At 44.1% G+C, this 23181-nt stretch overlaps 1 protein-coding gene across 1 annotated transcript in view; it reads right to left on the reverse strand.

Moving 5' to 3' along the window:
* Nucleotides 1–22530: 22530 nt before the first annotated feature.
* The window catches only part of LOC137504793 (uncharacterized), a 51966-nt gene continuing 51315 nt past the window's right edge, over nt 22531–23181 (reverse strand). Inside the window, exon 9 of the mRNA XM_068233384.1 lies at nt 22531–23058. Coding sequence (XP_068089485.1) covers nt 22531–23058 — 528 coding nt within the window. The remainder of the gene's footprint in view (nt 23059–23181) is intronic.

Genomic DNA, 23181 nt, shown 5'->3' on the forward strand with positions numbered 1-23181 from the left:
CATGTCCTGACAAAAAAGCAGCTGTTTCCGCGTCCAACGCGGCGGTTTGCATGCAGCAGCGTGCGCTTGGTGTGGCTGGGTCTGTTAGTGCACATAGGCAGATGGAGAGCTACGCGCGCGCGGGCGTGAACTCAGGACCTTTATACCAGCAGGGGAAGTGTCAGCAGATCAGGAAGATCAGCTGATTCCTGCAGGACTCATGATTGGCTGAATGGCTCGGGCGGGGCGGCAGAGTCCAGCAACTATATATTTTGCTGCTTGTCAGTTGCTGGTTGTCTGCCATTGCTAACACTTACTTGAAGGCACTCAGACCATAGTCAGATCCCAAAGTGTGCTAGAACCGGCCGGAGCCGGGGATCCATACTTAGCCAGATTCTGTTGATAGCTTAAAGTACTAATTGAATTGTATTATCTGTGTCCTAGCATAGTTTCCAAAGGTGTTGACGAACAAGGAACTCACACCTTAGCGTTAGGAATATTGAACTGTATTATTTGTTATGACCTTCTGCCTGCCTGACTATCCCTCTGAACTCTGATTTTGTACCTTTGTCATTCTGATACTCTGTTGCCAAACTCTGCTTGTCTTAGGATTCCGCATCTGTCTCCTGTCTCTGTACCTGATCTGTCTGTCTGTTGCCGACCTGGCTTGCCCGACCTGGAGAACTATCTCCCCAGTTGAGAGATAGCTCACAGATCTGTTAGTGACATCCTTTCTTGGTGTCACTCACACTCTGTCCTTCCTACTCCCAGCCTGACCCCTCCCTCGGGAGCCTCCCAGGCTAGTGGAAGGAACTTGAGATTGTGCAGTCCTCCTTACTGCCTTGCACCTGCTCCACAGGTGCTGTACTCTAGGTATTACTGTTGCACCAAACACTTACACTCTCTCTGGTGTCTAGAGGTTAGACATATCTGATTATTGGCGATTCCGCAGATCCTCAATAATCAGGTATATCTGTATTCTTGGGGATACTGCGGATCGCCAAGGAACAGATTCTCTCTCTGGTTGCTGACACCAATCGTTACAGTCCACCATTACTTTCCAGCACTGCCTTAACTCTCTTGGGCATGGAGTTCCCTAGAGCTTCACAGGTTGCCACTGGAATCTGCTTACACTCCTCCATGATGAAGCTGGTGGATGTTAGAGACCTTGTGCTCCTCCATTTTCCACTTGAGGATGCCCCACACGTGCTCAATAGGGTTTAGGCCTGGAGACATGCCTGGCCAGCGCAGTACCTTTACCCTCAGTTTCTTTAGCAAGGCAGCGGTCATTTAAGAGGTGTGTCTAGGGTCACTATCATGCTCTGTAATTCAGTTTCCAAAGGTAGAGGATCCTGCTTTGCTTCAGTATGTCACAGTACATGTTGACCTAGCAGATGCTGTAGAAAGCAATGTTGCTATTTTTGCAGATGATACAAAATTGTGCATGACATATTGCAACAAGATCTGGATAGGATGGCTATATGGGCACATAAATGACAGATGAAATTCAATGTTGAAAAATGTAAAGTCATGCATTTTGGTCATACCAATGGTCTAGCACCATACAAAATAAATGAGATACAGTTGGGGACATCAAACTTGGAGAAGGACTTAGGAGTACTCATCGACAACAAGTTAAATAGTCGCACTCAATGCCAAGCCGCTACAGCTAAAGCTAATAAAAGTTTGGAATGCATTAAAAGGGATATAAAAACTCGAGATGCTAGCGTAATATTGCCCCTGTTTAACTCTCTAGTAAGGCCACATCTGGAATATGGAATTCAGTTCTGGGCACCACATTACAGGAAAGATATTGCAGTTTTAGAGCAGGTGCAGAGACGAGCAACAAAATTGATACGAGGGATGGAAGGTCTCACTTACCAAGAAAAGTTAGAAACTCTGGGTTTATTTAGTCTAGAGAAAAGACGCCTTAGAGGGGATCTAATTAACATGTATAAATACATCAGAGGGCAATATAAAAGCTTGGCGGATGAGCTTTTTGTCCCTAGGCCTTCTCAAAGGACTAGAGGACATGATCTGCGCATGGAGGGAAAACATTTTAGCCATTTATTTAGTAAAGGGTTCTTTACAGTAAGAGAGATTAAGATGCGGAATGCATTGCCACAGGAAGTAGTTATTGAAAATTCTATACCTGCATTTAAAGGGGGCTTACATGCTTTCCTTGCGTTGAAAGACATCCATGGCTACAATTACTAGGTAATGCCCAGTGGTGTTGATCCAGGGATTTTATCTGATCACCATCTGGAGTCGGGAAGGAATTTTTTCCCTTTTGGGGCTAATTGGACCATGCCTTGTAAGGGTTTTTCACCTATCTCTGGATCAACAGGGATATGTGAGGGAGCAGGCTGGTATTGTACTTTGTTCTCTGGTTGAACTTGATGGATGGATGTCTTTTTTCAACCCAAGTAACTATGTAACTATATGTTGCCATTTATGGTTTCCTCAATGAACTGTAGCTCCCCTGTGTTGGCAGCACTCATGCAGCCCAAAACATGACACCCCACCAGTGTGCAGACCTAGAGGCTAGCAACATTTTCTGTTAGTATGTACAGCAGGAGACATTGGCAGTGCTTCCAGACAGGCTGCACTCAAATTAACTACCTGCATAGATGTGCAGAGCTTGAAACTATGGGCAAATTATACAACTTGCATTCAAAACAAGTAAATAAAAAGAGGGCATTAGCTTCAACAAAAATGATAAGTGTACAAATTATTCCCTACTAGACTCTTCCACGGCGATGATGTGCCCTCATGAAAGAAACCTAACCACTAGTCTAACAGTTAAAAACATAATTCTTACCAGGTGCTGCTAGCCATAAATGGTATACACATTTTTCCTTTTTTCAAAGGACAGCAAAAAATAGGCAGCGCTCCTAGGCTGCAATTGAAATGAAACCAACAGAGGTGCGCAGATTACCCCAGGGGCTAAATTACACACCTTGAATACAAATCAGATGCACATTATGCACGAATCCCTAATCTAAAAATTTGAATGCAAACTGAAGCTCATGGCTGCAGCTAGCCAACAGTATACTTACCTCCCTGCTAGTATGCAGGGGGCAGTGGCCTATGGAGCCTTGTGGAGTATGTGGCTTCACAGGACGGGGTAAGTAGTACAATGCACTTGGCTAGAAATCGACCAACTCAGTCCTCGTCGCGGATCGCTTGCCGAGGCATCGGGGGCCGAAGTACACACACTGCATTCTTGGCAGAGGCAGAGTTTCATCTATTGTGTGTATGGGACATAAATGTTTATCTGATTGACAGTTGCCAAATTAAAATCTAGTGTGCATACATAGCTTAAGTTTGTGAGCAGAACAGAAAAAATTTCTATTTGACAATACATTGCACATATCACACTATCTCCTAAAATCACTGTTTTTAGAGCTCCCAACCAATCACACCTTCTGTCAGCTATGATACTGATACAGTAAATGCCTGGGAATGAGATGCTAGTTTTTGCAGAGAAGGGAAAATGTCACAACTTTTTTGGGACAGCCCCGGTATGTTTAGCCAACGGTCCAGATTCAACTTGCAGCAATAAATTGCATATGTAGAGCTGTGCTTTGTGGGAGATAATCTGTAGTCTGTCTTTTCAAGTAACTGCTTGGATACATGTCATAGCAGCGTACATAAAAAAAAAGGACATGAAAAAATGTGATAGTAAATATTGGTAAATTTACTGATATCCTACTATTAAAGTGGAAAAAAACTAAAGTAAAATATTGGAATTAACCTCTTCCCCACCACTGCATCGTGTATCCATGCTCCTCTGTATGTTACTTCCCAAACAGTGGTGTAGATACACGCTAGTGCCCATGACCCCCCACAGGAGAGTACTGATTGGTAAATGGGAACATGTGTTCCCAAAGCTGATTAAAGTGCCCGTAGTGAATGGTCACCATCATCAGCGAAATGCATGTGGTCATTCACAAAATGAAAATAAATACTCACACATACACATTATTTCCAAATAAAATATTGTTGCCATACATTGTACCAGGGACACAATTTTTATCTATAGAAGCACATTTTATTTTAAATCCTCTGGATCAAGAGGGATATGTGAGGGAGCAGGCTGGTGTTGTACTTTGTTCTCTGGTTGAACTCGATGGACGTATGTCTTTTTTCAACCTAAGTAACTATGTAACTATGATAGCTGAATTTTTTTCAATTTTGTTCTTCTTATTCCCTTTAAAATGCATAGATCAATTAGCTATGATAAGTAGCAATAGTTATTGGTGAAAGAATGGGAGGAGCAGGAAATGTGAAAATTGCTCTGGTTTTTAAAGGAAAAGCCCTTAGTGGTGAAGTTGTTAAATACCCATATCTTACTACAGCTAAACCTTAACCTATTCTCACACTGAACACTCCCAATACCGATATCTAACCTTAACCACTCCTTCCATGACTAACCTTAACCCTCCTACCCCCATGGCTAACCTTAACCTTCCTATCCCCCACGACTAACCTTACCTGTCCCCACACTCCTCTCATCCACAAAAAAAATCGTCGCTGCCCAGCGCAAATGTTAATTTTCAGACATCGCCATAGGTGCCCATAGAATTATCGTTAAGGAGGGGAACTTTGCCTGCGACCCCAACTCCTGTTAGTTATCGGGTGCCCACATTTCTCTTCCTTCATTATGATCCAATGTGTGCCTAGAAGCGCCACTTGTAGGGTACCCAATTTTTCTGTTTCCATCATAGCAGTGAATTGCTGTTCACTAGAAACAATCCATGAGAGGTTTGGTTGCATGCAAGGCCAGATTTATGCACCCCTAAGCCAACTTTTTTGTGCCCCAGCTTCCACGTGCAGCATCCGCCTCCCAGTCCATTCCGCCAAAGGCCAGTGTCAGCAGCCGTACCCTTTCAGTATAGGTAGCGAGATGACCCCTCCCCCCCTCTAGTATAGGTAGCCTGATGATCCCCCAGTATAGGTTGCCAGATGACCCCTCCTTCCCTACAGTGTAGGTAGCCAGATGACTCCCTTAATCCCTCCTTTTCCCACCCCCTTTCAGTATAGGTAGCAAGCTCGCCTTCCCACTGCAGCAGCCATCAGTGTAACTCATTTCTCGACTCATCTCCAGTGCAGAAGCTTCCTCTTCCTTTCCATCTCCAATGCTGCCCAAGTCCATAGCCGCTGGCCACACTGCAAATGTGCACAGAGAGCAAGGTGGCTGCTGCACAGGCAGCTAGCAGCAGAGTACTGCAGTCAGGCAAATACTGCACCAGTTTAGCCTGCTGCTTTGGTGCCCTTGCTTCTGTGGTGCCCTAGGCCATGCCCTAAGTGGCATTGGCCTAAATACAGGCCCTGGAAGCACCTGTCTATCATGTACAGCTCCCTTAGGCCTCTTTCACATAGGAGGTTGAACTACACACTTGTTGGGCAGTTCAGCCTCTTGGCTACTGGTCACGAGAGCCTTTCATGCATAATTTAAATGAAGGCGAATGACAGTGTTTGTAACACCACTTGTACCACATATGACATGTAGTGCCTTTACCCATTGGCAGAGAACTGTGACATGTTGTGTCTGAGCACAGCCACGCTCAGATGTGATTCCATGGGGGGAGGCCTCTTCACCGCCAGTACCGAGTGCTTGCAAGTGCCTGGCTGGGCAGTGCAAGGGAGCAGCTTACAGGAGGTGAATTCCCCACCTTCAGCCTCCCGCATGAAAGAAGCCTAAACGTGGCCACTATCAATCCAATTTGCAGAATGATTGATCCCACTAATCGGATCGGTCAGCAGATTTTCAATCATTAGTGTGCACGATCGATTGTTTCTGATCGATTATAGCAGCGATTGGAAACGATCGATCGTCTGGCAGACTAGATTGGTAGTGGCCACCATTACGGTACATACACACATCCAATTTTGATTGGCCAACGATTGGTCAATTTTACCTCTTCCATGCATGAACCAACAACTGTCTCTGAATTAACTGAAAAAGAGTCACTGGCACTTAGTAGTTTATTCCGTTTTTAACAATAATAAGACTTTACATTTGAGTTTTGGTTTCAAACAATATCTTATATATTAACACAAATATATACAAGTAGAACAGAACCCAGTGGCACGGCTCAAAACCCCTGCTTGTAAAACTAGGACTGTGATTGATAGACATACCAAATCCAGATAACAAAGGAAAAGTAGAGAAATCTGCAGTAGTCCAACTAGCCAAATCTTTATTGTAGTATAAGACAAAACAAACCTGTCAAGACTGACCTGTTTCAGACCCTGCAGGCCTTAAAGAAAACCTGAACTGAAAATTAAAAGTGAAAATAAACATACACAGGTCATACGTACCTCCCGTGTAGTCTCCTTAATATCTTTCTCCTCTCCTGCTTCCTGTTTGTCCACTGTGATCAAGGGAATTCTCTGTCCTCCATTTTGAAAATGGACATTACACCATAACAGCTTCCTGGTCAGCACACAGTTAAACTGTAACATCGCCCATTTGAGCTATAGGGAAACACGGACACATCAGCTCTCCTCTCAGCTGTAACTGACAGCAACTGATATACAGTGGGTTGCAAAAGTATTCAGCCCCCTTGAAGTTTTCCAAATTTTGTCACATTACTGCCACAAACATGCATCAATTTTATTGGAATTCCACGTGAAAGACCAATACAAATTTTTATTGGAATTCCACGTGAAAGACCAATACAAAGTGGTGTACATGTGAGAAGTGGATCGAAAATCATACATCATTCCAAACATTTTTTACAAATAAATAACTGCAAAGTGGGGTGTGCGTAATTATTCGGCCCCCTAAGTCAATACTTTGTAGAACCACCTTTTGCTGCAATTATAGCTGCCAGTCTTTTAGGGTATGTCTCTACCAGCTTTGCACATCTAGAGACTGAAATCCTTGCCCATTCTTCTTTGCAAAACAGCTCCAGGTCAGTCAGATTAGATGGACAGCGTTTGTGAACAGCAATTTTCAGATCTTGCCACAGATTCTCGATTGAATTTAGATCTGGACTTTGACTGGGCCATTCTAACACATGGATATGTTTTGTTTTAAACCATTCCATTGTTGCCTTGGCTTTATGTTTAGGGTCGTTGTCCTTCTGGAAGGTGAACCTCTGCCCCAGTCTCAAGTCTTTTGGAGTCTCCAAGAGGTTTTCTTCCACGTTTGCCCTGTATTTGGCCCCATCCATCTTCCCATCGACTCTGACCAACTTCCCTGTCCCTGCTGAAGAGATGCACCCCCCGAGCATGATGCTGCCACCACCATATTTGACAGTGGTAATGGTGTGTTCAGAGTGATGTGCAGTGTTCGTTTTCCACCACACATAGCGTTTTGGCCAAAAAGTTCCATTTTGGTCTCTTCTGACCAGAGCACCTTCTTCCACATGGTTGCTGTGTCCCCCACATGGCTTGTGGCAAACTGCAAACGGGACTTCTTAGGCTTTTTGTTAACAATGCCTTTCTTCTTGATACTCTTCCATAAAGGTCAACTTTGTACAGTGCATGACTAATAGTTATCCTATGGACAGAGTCTCCCACCTGAGCTGTAGATCTCTGCAGCTCGTCCAGAGTCACCATGGGCCTCTTGACTGCATTTCTGACCAGCGCTCTCCTTGTTCGGCCTGTGAGTTTAGGTGGATGGCCTTGTCTTGGTAGGTTTACAGTTTTGCCATACTCCTTCCATTTCTGAATGATCGCTTGAACAGTGCTCCGTGGGATGTTCAAGGCTTTGGAAATCTTTTTGTAGCCTAAGCCTGCTTTAAATTTCTCAATAACTTGATCCCTGACCTGTCTTGTGTGTTCTTTGGACTTCACGGTGTTGTCGCTCCCAATATTCTCTTAGACAACCTCTAAAGCCCTCACAGAGCAGCTGTATTTGTACTGACATTAGATTACACACAGGTGCACTCTATTTAGTCATTAGCACTCATCAGGCAATGTCTATAGGCAACTGACTGCACTCAGATCAAAGGGGGCCGAATAACTATGCACACACTACTTTGCAGTTATTTATTTGTAAAAAATGTTTGGAATCATGTATGATTTTCGTTCCACTTCTCATGTGTACACCACTTTGTGTTGGTCTTTCATGTGGAATTCCAATAAAATTGATTCATGTTTGTGGCAGTAATATGACAAAATGTGGAAAACTTCAAGGGGGCCGAATACTTTTGCAACCCACTGTATTTCAGTTCTGACAAAATGTTGTCACTGGAAGGGATCATTGTCAGAAGAAAATGGTGAGCTTCTGAGAGGAACTGATGGCAAGATGTGTTTATTTTAAAGAATTTTACTCAGTACAGGTTCCTAAACCTAAAGGGAACCTAAACTGAGAAGGATATGGATTTTTCCCTTTAAAATAATACCAGGTGCCTGACTTTCCTGCTGATCCTGTGTCTCTAATACTTTCAGCCACAGTCCTTGAACAAGCATGCAGATCAGGTGCTCTGACTGAAGTCAGACTGGATTAGCTGCATGCTTGTTCCATGGTGTGATTCAGCCAGGCAACTGGTATTGTTTAAAAGGAAACGTCCATATCCCTGTCAGTTTAGGTTTCCTTTAATCATAATAGTACTTTGATTAAGGACCTGCAGTTGGCGGTAGCTGAGGATAGTTTTTTACTCACTCTATTAGGCCTCTTGCACACTGCAAGTGATTCCGATTCAGATTCCGCTTTTTAATCAGTTTTTACATCCGATTCCGATTTGCAGTTTTCTCCCTGCACACTGCAAATCGGAATCTGAATCGGTTGTAAAAACTGATTAAAAAGCGGAATCTGAATCGGAATCACTTGCAGTGTGCAAGAGGCCTAATAAAGATTTGTCTCACTGGACTAGTACAGATTCATCTTCTGTTCTACAATTTGGCATGAACAAAAATGATGGGACCCTTAGTCTAATATTTTGTCGTATTTTATGTAGTATTTTGACTGCAAACAGACCTGTCAAACAGTAGTTTGGTCCACACTTCCTGAGCAAATTTTCACAGTTGTGTCAGGGTTGATAGGTCCTTTCTCTGGACTGCATTCTTTCAGGGTGTCAAACTCAAATACACAGTGGGCCAAAATTGAAACACTGGGACCAAGTCGTGGGGTAACCTCAGTCTCTCATGGTCAACTCCCTTCCTTATACAGATACCTGGTGTCTAATGGCCCCCTCCCTCCCCTATACAGTTCCCTCCCTCCCCCATACAGATCCCTGTTGTCTAGTGCCCACACTTACTCTAATATACAGCTCTTTGTTGTATAGTGTCCCTCCTTCCCTATACAGTTACCTGGTGTCTAATGCCTCCTCCTTCCATTGTACAGTTCCCTGGTGTCTAGTGGTCTTCCTTCCCTTCCCTATACTGTTTCCCCCATGCTAAGTGATTCGTCCTCCCTCACCTTTACTGTTCCCTGGTTCTCTAGTGGCCTTTTCTCTCCCCTGTACAGTTCCCTGATGTCTTATGCCCTCCTCCCTCTCCTATATAGTTCCCTGGTGTCTAGTGGTTCCCTCTCCCACCCCTAAACAGTTCCCTGGTATCTAGTGGTCCCCCCTCAAACCCCTAAACATTTCCCTGGTGTCTAGTGAAACCTGAGATGAAACCTCAGGAAACCGGAGATTAAATAAGCACCAGCATTTACACTTACCTGGGGCTTCCTCCAGCCAGTTGTAGGCCATGGGCTCCCTTGCCATCTTCTCAGGCCACTCCGTTTTCTCACACCCAGCTGTATAGTTAACTGCACACTCACAGAATGCTCCCGGACACAGGAGAGTGATCTGGGGCCCGTGCAGCTGGAGGGTCCCCGTATGTGCAGTGGAGCGCAACTAAACCAGTCTGGCAATTTATTGGGCCACATTGTGGAAGAACATAACAACTCAGAAAGATGGTGAGGGAGCCCGTGGCCTGCAGGGGGCTGGAGGAAACTTCAGGTAATTATCAATGCTTGTACCTGTTTCATAAGATAAAGACTGATTGCATGACTGGAGATGTGTGCAATACTAATTAAACAGCTAGTTTGAAAAATCACCCTAATGTTATGGTATTTGTAATGTTTTCTAGGGGTACCAACAACTACTAATAGAGGGAGAGGAGAGATGCACCTTCTAAAGGAAGAGGAGAACTAGATGTGGAAGAGGGAAACTGCTATGCATGGGCTTAGCTCAAGGAGGAAGGCTGCTATGGAAGAGGCGGCTACGTCACATATAGGTTTGCAGGTGAAAGAGGAGGTAGAATATTGAACAGAAGAAGGCTATGGATTTTAACATAAATTGATAAAAAGACAAGTTTTACATTGTGCTGTTGACTGTTCTGCTAGACTCTGTATTGTGTATTAACTGAGGTCCCCAGTGACACTGGTCTTAGCACACCACTTCTTTTTCCCTGGGTGCTTGCCAAATCCAAGTTGCAGCACACAGAAAAAGGGGGCTTTACACAGAATGAACAATGGCACCAAGGCTGGATTTACACTTTTTACACCCCAGGCTAACTTTCTTGTAGCTCCCTATATGTGCAGCAGCCCCCTCCTATTCCCTGTGCAGCTCCCTCTTCCATGTGTAACATTCATGTTTAGCAGCCTCCCTATTGCCATGTGTTACTTCTTATTTAAAACTTACCGGTATCTATTGCATTTGCAGCTTCATCTTCCATATGTAGCAATCCCTCTTTAATGTCCAGGCACCCCTTTGGCCAGCTGCCGCTCAAGGCCTGGGCCTTTGTGGCCTTACCAGAAATCCGGCCCTTAAAGTGATCCTTAAAGTGGATCCGAGACCAAATATTGCTGCCTTCATTTTTAGCCCCCTATATATACTTTATTGGACATTCTTCCCCCCAAAATATTTTTATTTATTTATTTGATACCTAATTTTTAGTGAAACTGATGTATCCCCTCCCCCAGTGTCTGGCCAGCGCCTCGGCGTTCAGTCCTGTGCCGAAAGAGCATGTGGGAACTCAGCCAGGAGAGGAGGAGGCTTCTGCAGGAGGAGGAGGAGGGGCGTTACCAGCCAGCCCGGCCATATGCTAATGTGCAGACCAGCATGGTGACTCTGTAATCAGGGAAGCGAGCAGCGTTCTGGCTGTCACAGCTCTGTATACTTCACACACAAGAGCTTCATGCATGCTTCCTGTGTGTGTACTATACAGCGCTGTGACAGGGCACTGCTTGCCTCGCTGGTTACATGGAGTCTCCGCGCTGATCTGCAGAGATGTGCCCGACCAGTGTAAACATCAATCAGGAGGCACAGAGATCAGAGCTGGCTTCCATGAGCTGCAGACTCCCGGACACTTCACAGAGTTCATGACCTCTCCAGCCCCCAGACAGCCAGCATGTTTCTGCAGAGGAAGGGGGAAGCAGCTAGTGATTTATTCACAACAAATGTAACCTGTTAGTTGCTGGATTGTGCTGCTTACTCATCATCATCATCATCATCATCATCATCATCATCATCATCATCAAAGCTTTCCTCTCTTTCTAACTTCTCTTGTGTTCGGTTTGCTTCTTTATCTCCTCTTCCCTCTCCTGATTTCCCTTTTCCTCTCTTATTCTCCATCTTGGTGTCCCTGTCTTTCTCTCTCCCCCACCCTGCGCTGATATGAGGTAGAATGTTATTACATATTATGTGGGGACGGTTACGCTAAGGGTCCCACTGCTGTCAGTCATTTAGAGGGGTCAGCCATTCTGTAATGAGGTCTGATTTTATTACATATTATGTGGGGACAGTTGCGCTAAGGGGCCCACTGCTGTCAGTCATTTAGGGGGGTCAGCCGCTCTGTAATGAGGTCTGATATTATTACATATTATGTGGGGACGGTTGCGCTAAGGGGCCCACTGCTGTCAGTCATTTAGGGGGTCAGTCGCTCTGTAATGAGGTCTGATATTATTACATATTATGTGGGGACGGTTGCGCTAAGGGGCCCACTGCTGTCAGTCATTTAGGGGGGTCAGCCGCTCTGTAATGAGGTCTGATATTATTACATATTATGTGGGGACAGTTGCGCTAAGGGGCCCACTGCTGTCAGTCATTTAGGGGGGTCAGCCGCTCTGTAATGAGGTCTGATTTTTTTATATATTATGTGGGGACAGTTGCGCTAAGGGGCCCACTGCTGTCAGTCATTTAGGGGGTCAGTCGCTCTTTAATGAGGTCTGATTTTATTGCATATTATGTGGGGAGGGTTGCGCTAAGGGGCCCACTGCTGTCAGTCATTTAGGGGGTCAGTCGCTCTGTAATGAGGTCTGATATTATTACATATTATGTGGGGACGGTTGTGCTAAGGGGCCCACTGCTGTCAGTCATTTAGGGGGTCAGTCGCTCTGTAATGAGGTCTGATTTTATTGCATATTATGTGGGGAGGGTTGCGCTAAGGGGCCCACTGCTGTCAGTCATTTAGGGGGTAAGCCGCTCTGTAATGAGGTCTGATTTTATTGCATATTGTAATTAAACCCTATGGGCCCATTCTTACTTGGGCGATTTGCGCTAATCGCCGCAAATCGCCCAAAAACGTGAAACACAAATCCGTCGCCTGCACCATTTTCAGGCGACTTCCCTGCGATCACGTTTCAGGGCTATAGAAGCGCTAAACGCAATCGCGGAGAAATGACTGCACTGTCCAGTGATTTTTCCGCGTGAAATCACTCCTGCAAACTGCTGGCAAAAATCGCCGACGTTTTGCGTTTCTAAGTGTGAATGGGCCCTGAGGTAGTGTCTTATCCTACATAAGTGGTAAGATTGGTGATTGATTGTACAGTCGAAAAATCGACAGCCCATAGCATTAGGCTAGGTCCACACTAGACACAGTTGCAGGACTGACACTGCAGTCCGGATCAGGGGAAGATTAGGGGAAGTACCCCACCGTACTGCAAACTGATGAAAGTGCATCAGTTTTGCATCAGTTTCCATTCAGTTTTTCCCTGACAGAAAACGTCTCTATCATTAGGAAGGAGTGGGAGGATTTTTTTGGGCCAATCATAAAGCTTAGGCTATCCGTTTTCACATCAGTTTTTTTGCCTGTGGAGCTGGAGATGCGTTTTCTCATTGCTTTTCACTACCCCTGCGTGTATCCGTGGTCCTGATCCATTGCGTGAAAATGCAGCAGAGTTGGGTTTAATTTTTGATTTTGCACCAGATGAATTTCATAAAGGGCTTATGCAGTATACCAGCCATGGTTCCGGGGTGACAATGGCAATGACAATAATATTTCTAAATTGTCAACACTTTTCTTAATGGCATATTTCTTAAAGTACCAATAAGCTAAAAAAAGAAAAACTGAATCAAAAATTAAACCCAACTCTGCATTTAAAGCGGATCCGAGATGAAAAACTAATTATAACAAGTAACTTGTCTATGTATCTTATCTTAAGTTTAGATGGTTTACACAGCAAATATAGCTATTAACAGCTTCAACGGAATATTATTGTTTCTTCCTGTGATACAATGAGAGCGGCCATGTTGTTTGTCATCATTACACACAGGCTAAGCTGATCTGCATATCCAGCCCCCAGCCTGTGAAACTCCACGCCCCTCTCCTCCCCTCTCCACCCCCTTGCCTCTGAAATCTCTGCATGGTCAGTGTGTGCTGGGGGTGTAATTTGAGGAAAGTAGCTAAATTTACAGCAACACAACCTGTGGAAGGAGAGGCATAACTGCACAGATACATTCAAGGAAAGAGTCAAATCCTTGTAATCCAACCTAATTTTTCATTTATAAAATTATATTTTTTATTGTAACCAGATAAAAGTATTACTCTGCAGTGACAATTATTTCTTGCTTATTTGTAATTTTTGTTATGGTGGCAGCAGGCTTTTTCAGAAGCAGTCCAGAAGCAGATCTAGGAGTGATTTGTAAGTGTTGCACCCAGTTATCTGACGCATTCGGTATAAAGGTGCCCATACAAGTATAGATTGCCACCCACTGTGGCAAACAGATCAATGTCTCTCTATGATCTGAATATTCATTGCTCTGTTTGATTCAGTATAAGGCCTGGTCCACACTAGGTCCGGAAACGTATCCGTAGCTGCGTTTTTCAAACCTGATGAAAAACAGAGTCCCGGATACTAATGTTCAAAATAGCAGCCAGCCTCACCCAAGTAAAAAAACGGATCCGTCTGCGTTTGCGGGGACCCGTTTTCAAAACCTGAACGGAAGGTCCGGATTTGCTGCATTTTCACGCAATGGATCAGGACCACGGATACACGCAGGGGTAGTGAAAAGCAATGAGAAAACGCATCTCCAGCTCCACAGGCAAAAATCTGATGTGAAAACGGATAGCCTGAGCTTTATGATTGGCCCAAAAAAATCCTCCCACTCCTTCCTAATGATAGAGACATTTTCTGTCAGGGAAAAACTGAACGGAAACTGATGCAAAACTGCTGCACTTTCATCAGTTTGCAGTACGGTGGGGTACTTCCCCTAATCTTCCCCTGATCCGGACTGCAGTGTCCATCCTGCAACTGTGTCAAGTGTGGACCTAGCCTAATGCTATGGGCTGTCGATTTTTCGACTGTACAATCAATCACCAATCTTACCACTTATGTAGTATAAGACACTACCTCAGGGCCCATTCACACTTAGAAACGCAAAACGTCGGCGATTTTTGCCAGCATTTTGCAGGAGTGATTTCACACGGAAAAATCACTGGACAGTGCAGTCATTTCTCCGCGATTGCGTTTAGCACTTCTATAGCCCTGAAACGCGATCGCAGGGAAGTCGTCTGAAAATGGTGCAGGCGACGGGTTTGCGTTTCGCGTTTTTGGGCGATTTGCGGCGATTAGCTCAAATCGCCCAAGTAAGAATGGGCCCATAGGGTTTAATTACAATATGCAATAAAATCAGACCTCATTACAGAGCGGCTTACCCCCTAAATGACTGACAGCAGTGGGCCCCTTAGCGTAACCCTCCTCACATAATATGCAATAAAATCAGACCTCATTACAGAGCGACTGACCCCCTAAATGACTGACAGCAGTGGGCCCCTTAGCGCAACTGTCCCCACATAATATGTAATAATATCAGACCTCATTACAGAGCGGCTGACCCCCCTAAATGACTGACAGCAGTGGGCCCCTTAGCGCAACTGTCCCCACATAATATGTAATAAAATCAGACCTCATTACAGAATGGCTGACCCCTCTAAATGACTGACAGCAGTGGGACCCTTAGCGTAACCGTCCCCACACAATATGTAATAACATTCTACCTCATATCAGCGCAGGGTGGGGGAGAGAGAAAGACAGGGACACCAAGATGGAGAATAAGAGAGGAAAAGGGAAATCAGGAGAGGGAAGAGGAGATAAAGAAGCAAACCGAACACAAGAGACGTTAGAAAGAGAGGAAAGCTTTGATGATGATGATGATGATGAGTAAGCAGCACAATCCAGCAACTAACAGGTTACATTTGTTGTGAATAAATCACTAGCTGCTTCCCCCTTCCTCTGCAGAAACATGCTGGCTGTCTGGGGGCTGGAGAGTTTATGAACTCTGTGAAGTGTCCGGGAGTCTGCAGCTCATGGAAGCCAGCTCTGATCTCTGTGCCTCCTGATTGATGTTTACACTGGTCGGGCACATCTCTGCAGATCAGCGCGGAGACTCCATGTAACCAGCGAGGCAAGCAGTGCCCTGTCACAGCGCTGTATAGTACACACACAGGAAGCATGCATGAAGCTCTTGTGTGTGAAGTATACAGAGCTGTGACAGCCAGAACGCTGCTCGCTTCCCTGATTACAGAGTCACCATGCTGGTCTGCACATTAGCATATGGCCGGGCTGGCTGGTAACGCCCCTCCTCCTCCTCCTGCAGAAGCCTCCTCCTCTCCTGGCTGAGTTCCCACATGCTCTTTCGGCACAGGACTGAACGCCGAGGCGCTGGCCAGACACTGGGGGAGGGGATACATCAGTTTCACTAAAAATTAGGTATCAAATAAATAAATAAAAATATTTTTGGGGGAAGAATGTCCAATAAAGTATATATAGGCAGGGCCGGATTTGTACTCTTTACCGCCCAAGGCCGCTGTCACCAACCGCCCCCCTTCAGTATAGGTAGCAAGATGACCCCTTCCCTCTAGTATAGGTAGCCAGATGACCCCTCCCCCCCTTCCTTCTAGTATAGGTAACCTGATGACTCCCTTAATCCCTCCTTTTCCAACTTCCCACCTTTCAGTATAGGTAGCCAACTTTCCTTCACCGCAGCAGCCATCAGTGTCTTTCATTTCTCAGCTTATCTCCAGTGCAGAAGCTTCCTTTTCCCCTCTGTCTCCAATGCTGCCCAAGGCCATAGCTGCCTGCCACAATGCAAATGTGCACAGAGAGCAAGGTGGCTGCTGCACAGGTGGCTAGCAGGAGAGTACCGTGGTCAGGCGCTCACATGATCTCCCTGCATTGCAGCATTTGCAAATGCTGCATAAGGTCAGCCTGATGCTTTGGTGCCCTTGCTACTGTAGTGCCCTAGGCCATGGCCTAGGTGGCCTTGTCCTAAATCCGGCCCTGTATATAGGGGGCTAAAAATTAAGGCAGCAATATTTGGTCTCGGATCCACTTTAAACGAATGTGGATTAAGGTGGTGAATCTAAGTAGAACACCTGACAGCTCTGTAGCCATGACGTCACTTCCAGCATGGTAACAAGCGTGATCTGTGGTCAGTGCCATAGCAATAGCAACAGCAGCCATAGCAGCTGCTATGTGGCATTGGAGCCTAAGTTGGGCAGGCTATATTGAAATTTTGCTAGGGCCCAACAATTTCTAGTTACACTACTACTTCCATAATTAGAGCCTTGACACATCTAAAAGTGGCTGTGCAGGCATCTTCTATATGCAGACCCATGGCATGAATCCAATAGATAAGAAAAAGGAGAGAAGGGAAAAAGGGGTGACGCCTGGTCAAAGAGATATTTCTTACTTTCCATTGCAGAATTTTTGCCACTACAAAATCAGCATGTCATCATAAACAGCAGTTTAAAAAGTCACCAGATTAAACATACAGTGGCACATTCTAATTGAAAACTGTAAATAATTACAGAAAAAATACATTATTGCAGCCCTAAAAAACACTGATACAAAGGGGGTACATTAGTCTAAAACAGTAAAAAAAAAAAAAAAAAAAAGCGAGATCTAGGCCCATATGCAATTCACTTTGTCTCCTGAGCTTTCTCCTAGGTGATGCATTCAAAACTTCTCATAAAATGCCTTTTAACCAACCTGCGAGTGAGAAAATACTCAAAATAATTTTGATTGTACTTTTTGTTTTGTTTTTTTGGGGGGGGTAATTTTTCAATTGCAAAATGCTGAAAAGTTATTTTAAAAAGACACTGAAAAATTATCTCCTAGGAGAAAACTCTGGAGAAAAAGTTAATTGCATATGGGCCCTAGTGTCAATAGAAAACAACAAAAAAAAAACCTAATGGATTATCTACAAATTCAGATCTATTTCTTTGAATGAACATAATGTAATTCTAACTAATAATTCTAACTAATTAGTAACTACTGATATTAAAAATCCTTTTTTAACCTTCCTGGACGTAAAAGTTACGTAAAAGTTAGGAGGTCATGTGCGCTCCCGCGGCCGATCGCGCGCGTGCACGCGTGCTCCCGGCCGCGATTCGTTAGCCAGGGAATCAGTGAATCGGGCCATGGTGCCGGATCACTGATTCCTCTCCCCCGCAGAAAAAGCGTCAGCTTCCCTCAGAAGCTTCGCTTTTTCTGCTTCCTACGTCCTAAGCGTACATGTTACGCTTAGAGTGACGTCACATAAACAAACTCATCTTGTGGCCAAAAAGTAAAACTACGCCTAAATGTAAAAAAATATAGAAACACACATATATTTACATTTAAAAATTACAATTTACATCCCACCCTCCCAAAAATACCCACATTAAATGTTTAGTAAAAAAACATTACAATAAAATAAAAAACACGTAAATATTTACCTAAGGGTCTAAACTTTTTTAATATCAATGTAAAGATGAAATATTTCTAATTTTTCTAAATATTTTTTTTTAATTATAAGCTTGTAAATAGTGATGGATGCAAAACGGAAAAAATGCTCTTTGATTTCCAAATAAAATATTGTCGCCATACATTGTGATAGGGATATAATTTAAACGGTGAAATAACCGGGACAAATGGGCAAATACAATACATCGGTTTTAATTATGGAGGCATGTATTATTTTAAAACTATAATGGCCGAAAACTGAGAAATAATGATTTTTTTCAGTTTTTTTTCTGATTCTTCCTGTTAAAATGCATTTACAGTAAAGTGGCTCTTAGCAAAATGTACCCCCCAAAGAAAGCCTAATTGGTGGTGGAAAAAACAAGATATAGATCAGTTCATTGTGAAAAGTAGTGATAAAGTTATAGGCTAATGAATGGGAGGTGAACATTGCTCGGATGCATAAAGTGAATACGACTGAATGCGAAGTGGTTAATTTAGCCTCTAAATGGGATGCTGCACTTGGGTAAGTCTTGCTTGTTGCATTTAGGGATGGTCAGAAATGCCCATTTCCGATTCTGCTGAAATTCTGATTTCCCTCAATGGCAATTTTCGATTTTCCGATTTCCAAGGAGTATTTTATGAATCATGTTTTGCATCAGAGAATGCAAAAAAAAATAAAAATCTGAAAAACAGATTGTGATTGGTCTAAAATTACCACGGTGATACAATTTTTGCTTAAAAAAAAATCTGCATTCTCTGATTGGTCTGATGCTTCAGAGTTAAATTACGGAGTTGCAGTAAATCCGATTTCTGCAGAATTCCATTTTCCAATTTCTGTTTTTGGAATTCAGAGTGGAAATGCTGATTTCCGATTGGAAATACTGAAATTTCAATCCCGCGGAATCCGAATGAGTATCCTTAGTTGGAATGCCAGATGTGATGTAGACAGAGTTTTATGAGCAATCGCATCTCCCCTTCTGTTCAGAAGCAGGCTTGGGGCCTCAGGTGCTGAGCTGCCCTGTGCCAGTGTGCCTGCAGCGATTGCTCCAATTCGAGGCCACCCTTCTGTCCTGAGTTACTTGCAGTGGCTGCAGTGTAGTGACAACTCACATATGCACAATGACTCACTGCTCTCTTCTGCCGATAACCGTCCAGTAACATGGTTCTGTCTGGCCCCTCTCATAATGATGTCATCATGAGGGGCAATGCCTGGAACCATGGTGACCAGGTGCTTATTTGCGCTGCATCAAGTATATAAAGAGTTCCCCACTATGCCACAGCCACCACAAGTAATTAACTCAGGGCAGAAGGGGGGCCTCGCATCACCATCTGAGCAGGCAGAATGGAGGACATCTCTGCCTACCTATGTTGGGCTGGGTGAGTTGGACATCTAGCTACCTACACTGGTGGGGGGGGGAGGACATATGACTACCTACACTGGAGGTAAGGTGGGAGGACATATGACTACCTATACTGGGGTTGGGGGTGTATGAATACCTATATTGGGCTGGGGGACATATGACTACCTATACTGGGCTGGGGGAGGGGGGCAGGTGGGAGGACATCAGACTACCTACAGTAGGAGAACAGAGGCGCCAGCAGGATGAAAGCGGATAAAAACTTTAAAATTTGCTGGGAGGAAGTGGTGGACTTACCTCCATAAAGCAGACACGAAAGACTGTCTGAATAGTAGCCATCACATTTATTAAATAGTACCCCAAAAAAGTGCAACGCGTTTCGCAGGCCCAGCCCACTTCATCAGGCAATAAACGTGGGGACAAAAACAGAATTTCGGCAATAGCAGGTGTAGTGCCTCAGACTGCTATTGCCGAAATTCTGTTTTTTCCCCACGTTTATTGCCTGATGAAGCGGGCTGTGGCTGCGAAACGCGTTGCACTTTTTTGGGATACTATTTAATAAATGTGATTGCTACTATTCAGACAGTCTTTCGTGTCTGCTTTATGGAGGTAAGTCCACCACTTCCTCCCAGCAAATTTTAAAGTTTTTATCCGCTTTTATCCTGCTGCTGCCTCTGTTCTCCTACTGCTATACGGTGTCCACCCCTGGTGGAGGGGTGATCTACCCCCTTTCGCATCTAAAGAGAGCGACTTCTTATCCCCGAGTGAGGACAGGTCTAATCTCCTCACCTGCCTATACAGTGGTTGCCTTTGTGGTAACCCACATTTGTGAGTATAATTTTCTCACGATTACCTTTACTTCATTTATGCTTAACATACTACACTATATTGGGCTCTCAGTTTCTCTACACTTTTTGGAGTGCTTTATTACCCATACGGATATGGATTCAGGCCTATGAGTTACTTCCCCTAAGTGTGCCCTGTTCATCAGTGTGCCCTATAAGTGCTCATATGAGTTGCCACTTTTATTACCCCATTTGTGTCACGTTTATTCCTGTGCTACCACTAATGGCCTGATTATTCATGTGCTCATCCAATGCATAGTATATGCAGGTAAAACATGTGTGTTGGAGTGGTATGTACAGGGCTGGCGTTACTATAGAGGCAAAATGGTGAAATTGCCCCAGGGCCCCAGAGCCTATAGTGGCCCCCAAGGTGTCTTCCCCCCAACTTAAGTGTACTCCCCGCGGCTTCTGCAGAGTCTTTGGCAGAGTGATGTCTCACTGGTCTCAGCAGGTGTACTCCTCTGTCAGTCTGTGGCTCTGTGCACTTCAATCTTAATACACCACTGGCTGCATCTTCTCTGTGACCTGCAGCATGATATTACGTAATAACATGAACTGGGTCATGAAGGAGTGGCGCCCCTGTGAGGATGAAGTCTGTGCCCGCCGGGACAGGTGAGACACTACTCTGCCAAAGACTCTGCTGGGGCCCCCCGGGGAGCACAGTTAAGTTAGGGGGTGATGGGGGGTGGGGGGAATTGGGTCAGCAGCCGTCTTAGGAACCCTAGGGTAAGTCTGGCTGCAACAAAGCCCCTAATGCTGATTTTTGGTCAGGGAGGGTGCCTGTTGGGGGGCCCATAGGTGAATTTTGCCCAGGGGCCCCATTGTTACTAGAACCGGCCCTGGGTATGTATAACTTCTCATCTGCATTGCCATTCTGCAAACCTCTCTTACCCTGATGCTCATGTCATATCACATGAAGCAGCTCTCACATGACAATTGGGATCAGAGGAGTGTGCAGAACAGCACTGCAGGTGGGGTACAGAAAACATAGCTTTAAAGAGAGCTTACAGTCTATGCTATACGTGTGCTAGACGTGTGCTGCACCCTATTGCTTTATTGCAGTTTGGGTCCAAAAGGTTATGTCGTGTTTGTGATTATATGATGACTAACCACTTATTTGAAACAGAAGAGGGGTTATTTAAACTGTGTAATGTAATACACGTTCCAAGCACCTTTTGTACGGATTTGCCCTGTGTTGGGCAACATACAGCTGTGGCAGTGCATTCAATATTATGCCTGATACACACCATGCAATTTCCCCTCATACAGGACAAATCGATTATTTCCAACAAGACCGATCTGATTTCTTGCATGGTATGTATCAAACATTACACAAGATTTGTGCTGGGATCTTAGGGCTGATTCACTTAGGGCTGTTTTATTATTTCACCTTACTTATTAACTCACAATTTATCTCTCCTTAAATGATTTAACACATTATTTATCTTTCTTTATCTGATTGATTCTAGGTACACACCATACAAATGTCCGATCTTAATTTTGATTGATTTTCTGGTCAATTTCCATAGAATTCGGACATGTTAAAAAAAAAAATCAATCTGGCAGGTAAAGCAGAAAATTGTATGGTATGTACCTAGCATAACTTAAGGTGTACCAGAGATCAATAGTATACAAAAATCGATACTTACCCAGGACTGTCTCCCGCCCCATAAACACGTGTGAGTCCCATGCCGTCCTCCCATGGCCTGACATTCAGCCGTGATCAGCCCCGGTAACTCGCTCAGTCATATCCAGTCTGGGACTTCTGCGCATGAGCGGACCTCCCGCACATCCGCAGTAGACCCGGACTAATGTCACTGAGCAAGTTACCGCAGCTGATCGTGGCTGAACGGCAAACCACAGAAGGACAGCTTGAGACTCACACGTGTTTATGGGGCAGGAGGAAGCCCCGGGTAAGTATTGATTTTTAAATACCATTGATCTCCGGTTTCCAATAACTTGTGATTTCTCTCTCCTTATCTAAATTAACTAATGATTTCTTAATCTCTTCTTATCCGTTTTATCTCATGAATTATTTCTCCTTATTTGATTATCTCATGCATTAGCTATTCCTTTGCTGGGAATACACGGCTCGATTTTGAGAGATTAAGATGACTCGATAGATAATTTCCGACATGTCCGATCTCCCGCCCGATCGTTTCGCCGCTCGATTCTGTATTGAAGTGCATGGAAAAATATAAGAAAAATGAGCGGAAGATAAGAGAATTGACTGCGGAATCGAGCGGCGAAACGATCGAGTGGGAGAATCAAGCGGCAAAATCGAGCCGTGTATGCCCAGCATTTCAGTTAAGGTGAAAAATAAGGAAGCTTTGTGAATCAACCCCCCTTGCATGATATCTACTCGAGAATGGAGAGAGACCAGGTAACCAACTGATTGGTTTCTGAAAGATACTAACCGTTTATGTATTACAAATTGTATAGTGTATGCTTATCATTACACTGGCCTGGGATAGGATTTCTCAGAAATGCTATTATGGATTATTTTTGGATCATTGACATAAAAACGATGCAATTCTCTCTCCTGGTTGAAATATAACTGTTTGGTCTTGTTGCATTCCTTCTTACATGCAGTCAGGTCATTGTAGTAAACACTTAGGTTAGAAATCAGTGGGTAATGTAGACACGGATTGTCCTTGGTGTACCTTGTATCTGATGAAATCCAAACATCTGGATATTCTGAAGTGATATAGCACTCAGAAGCATTTCTTTCATAAGTGGAGTTTCTGAGTTCCAATGTCTTGTTCAAAGGAACATGAACATCATTCTGTATGAAGTTGACATAGTCTTTTCTGCAGGTTTCGGTTGAAACATATCTCTTGTTTTCTGGATGCTTTTGAGCTTTGTTATCAGCTTCCAGGGTGTATCTGGGATATTGCATACCTTCAAACATGAAGGGAGCCGAAAACGGGTCATCAGATTTGTTGTCGCTTCCAATTGTTTTGGGGTGCAAACCATTAAAAGCCTAATAATACAAAAGTATATAGCAAAACATGAATAAATGTGTTATTGGAAAAAAATACAATATTTATATTAACTCTTTATCAAGAGAAGTTACCGGTAAATGCAGATTCCGTTTAGATTAGCA

The sequence above is a fragment of the Hyperolius riggenbachi genome, chromosome 4 (assembly GCF_040937935.1).
Source record: "Hyperolius riggenbachi isolate aHypRig1 chromosome 4, aHypRig1.pri, whole genome shotgun sequence".
Lineage (NCBI taxonomy): Eukaryota > Metazoa > Chordata > Amphibia > Anura > Hyperoliidae > Hyperolius > Hyperolius riggenbachi.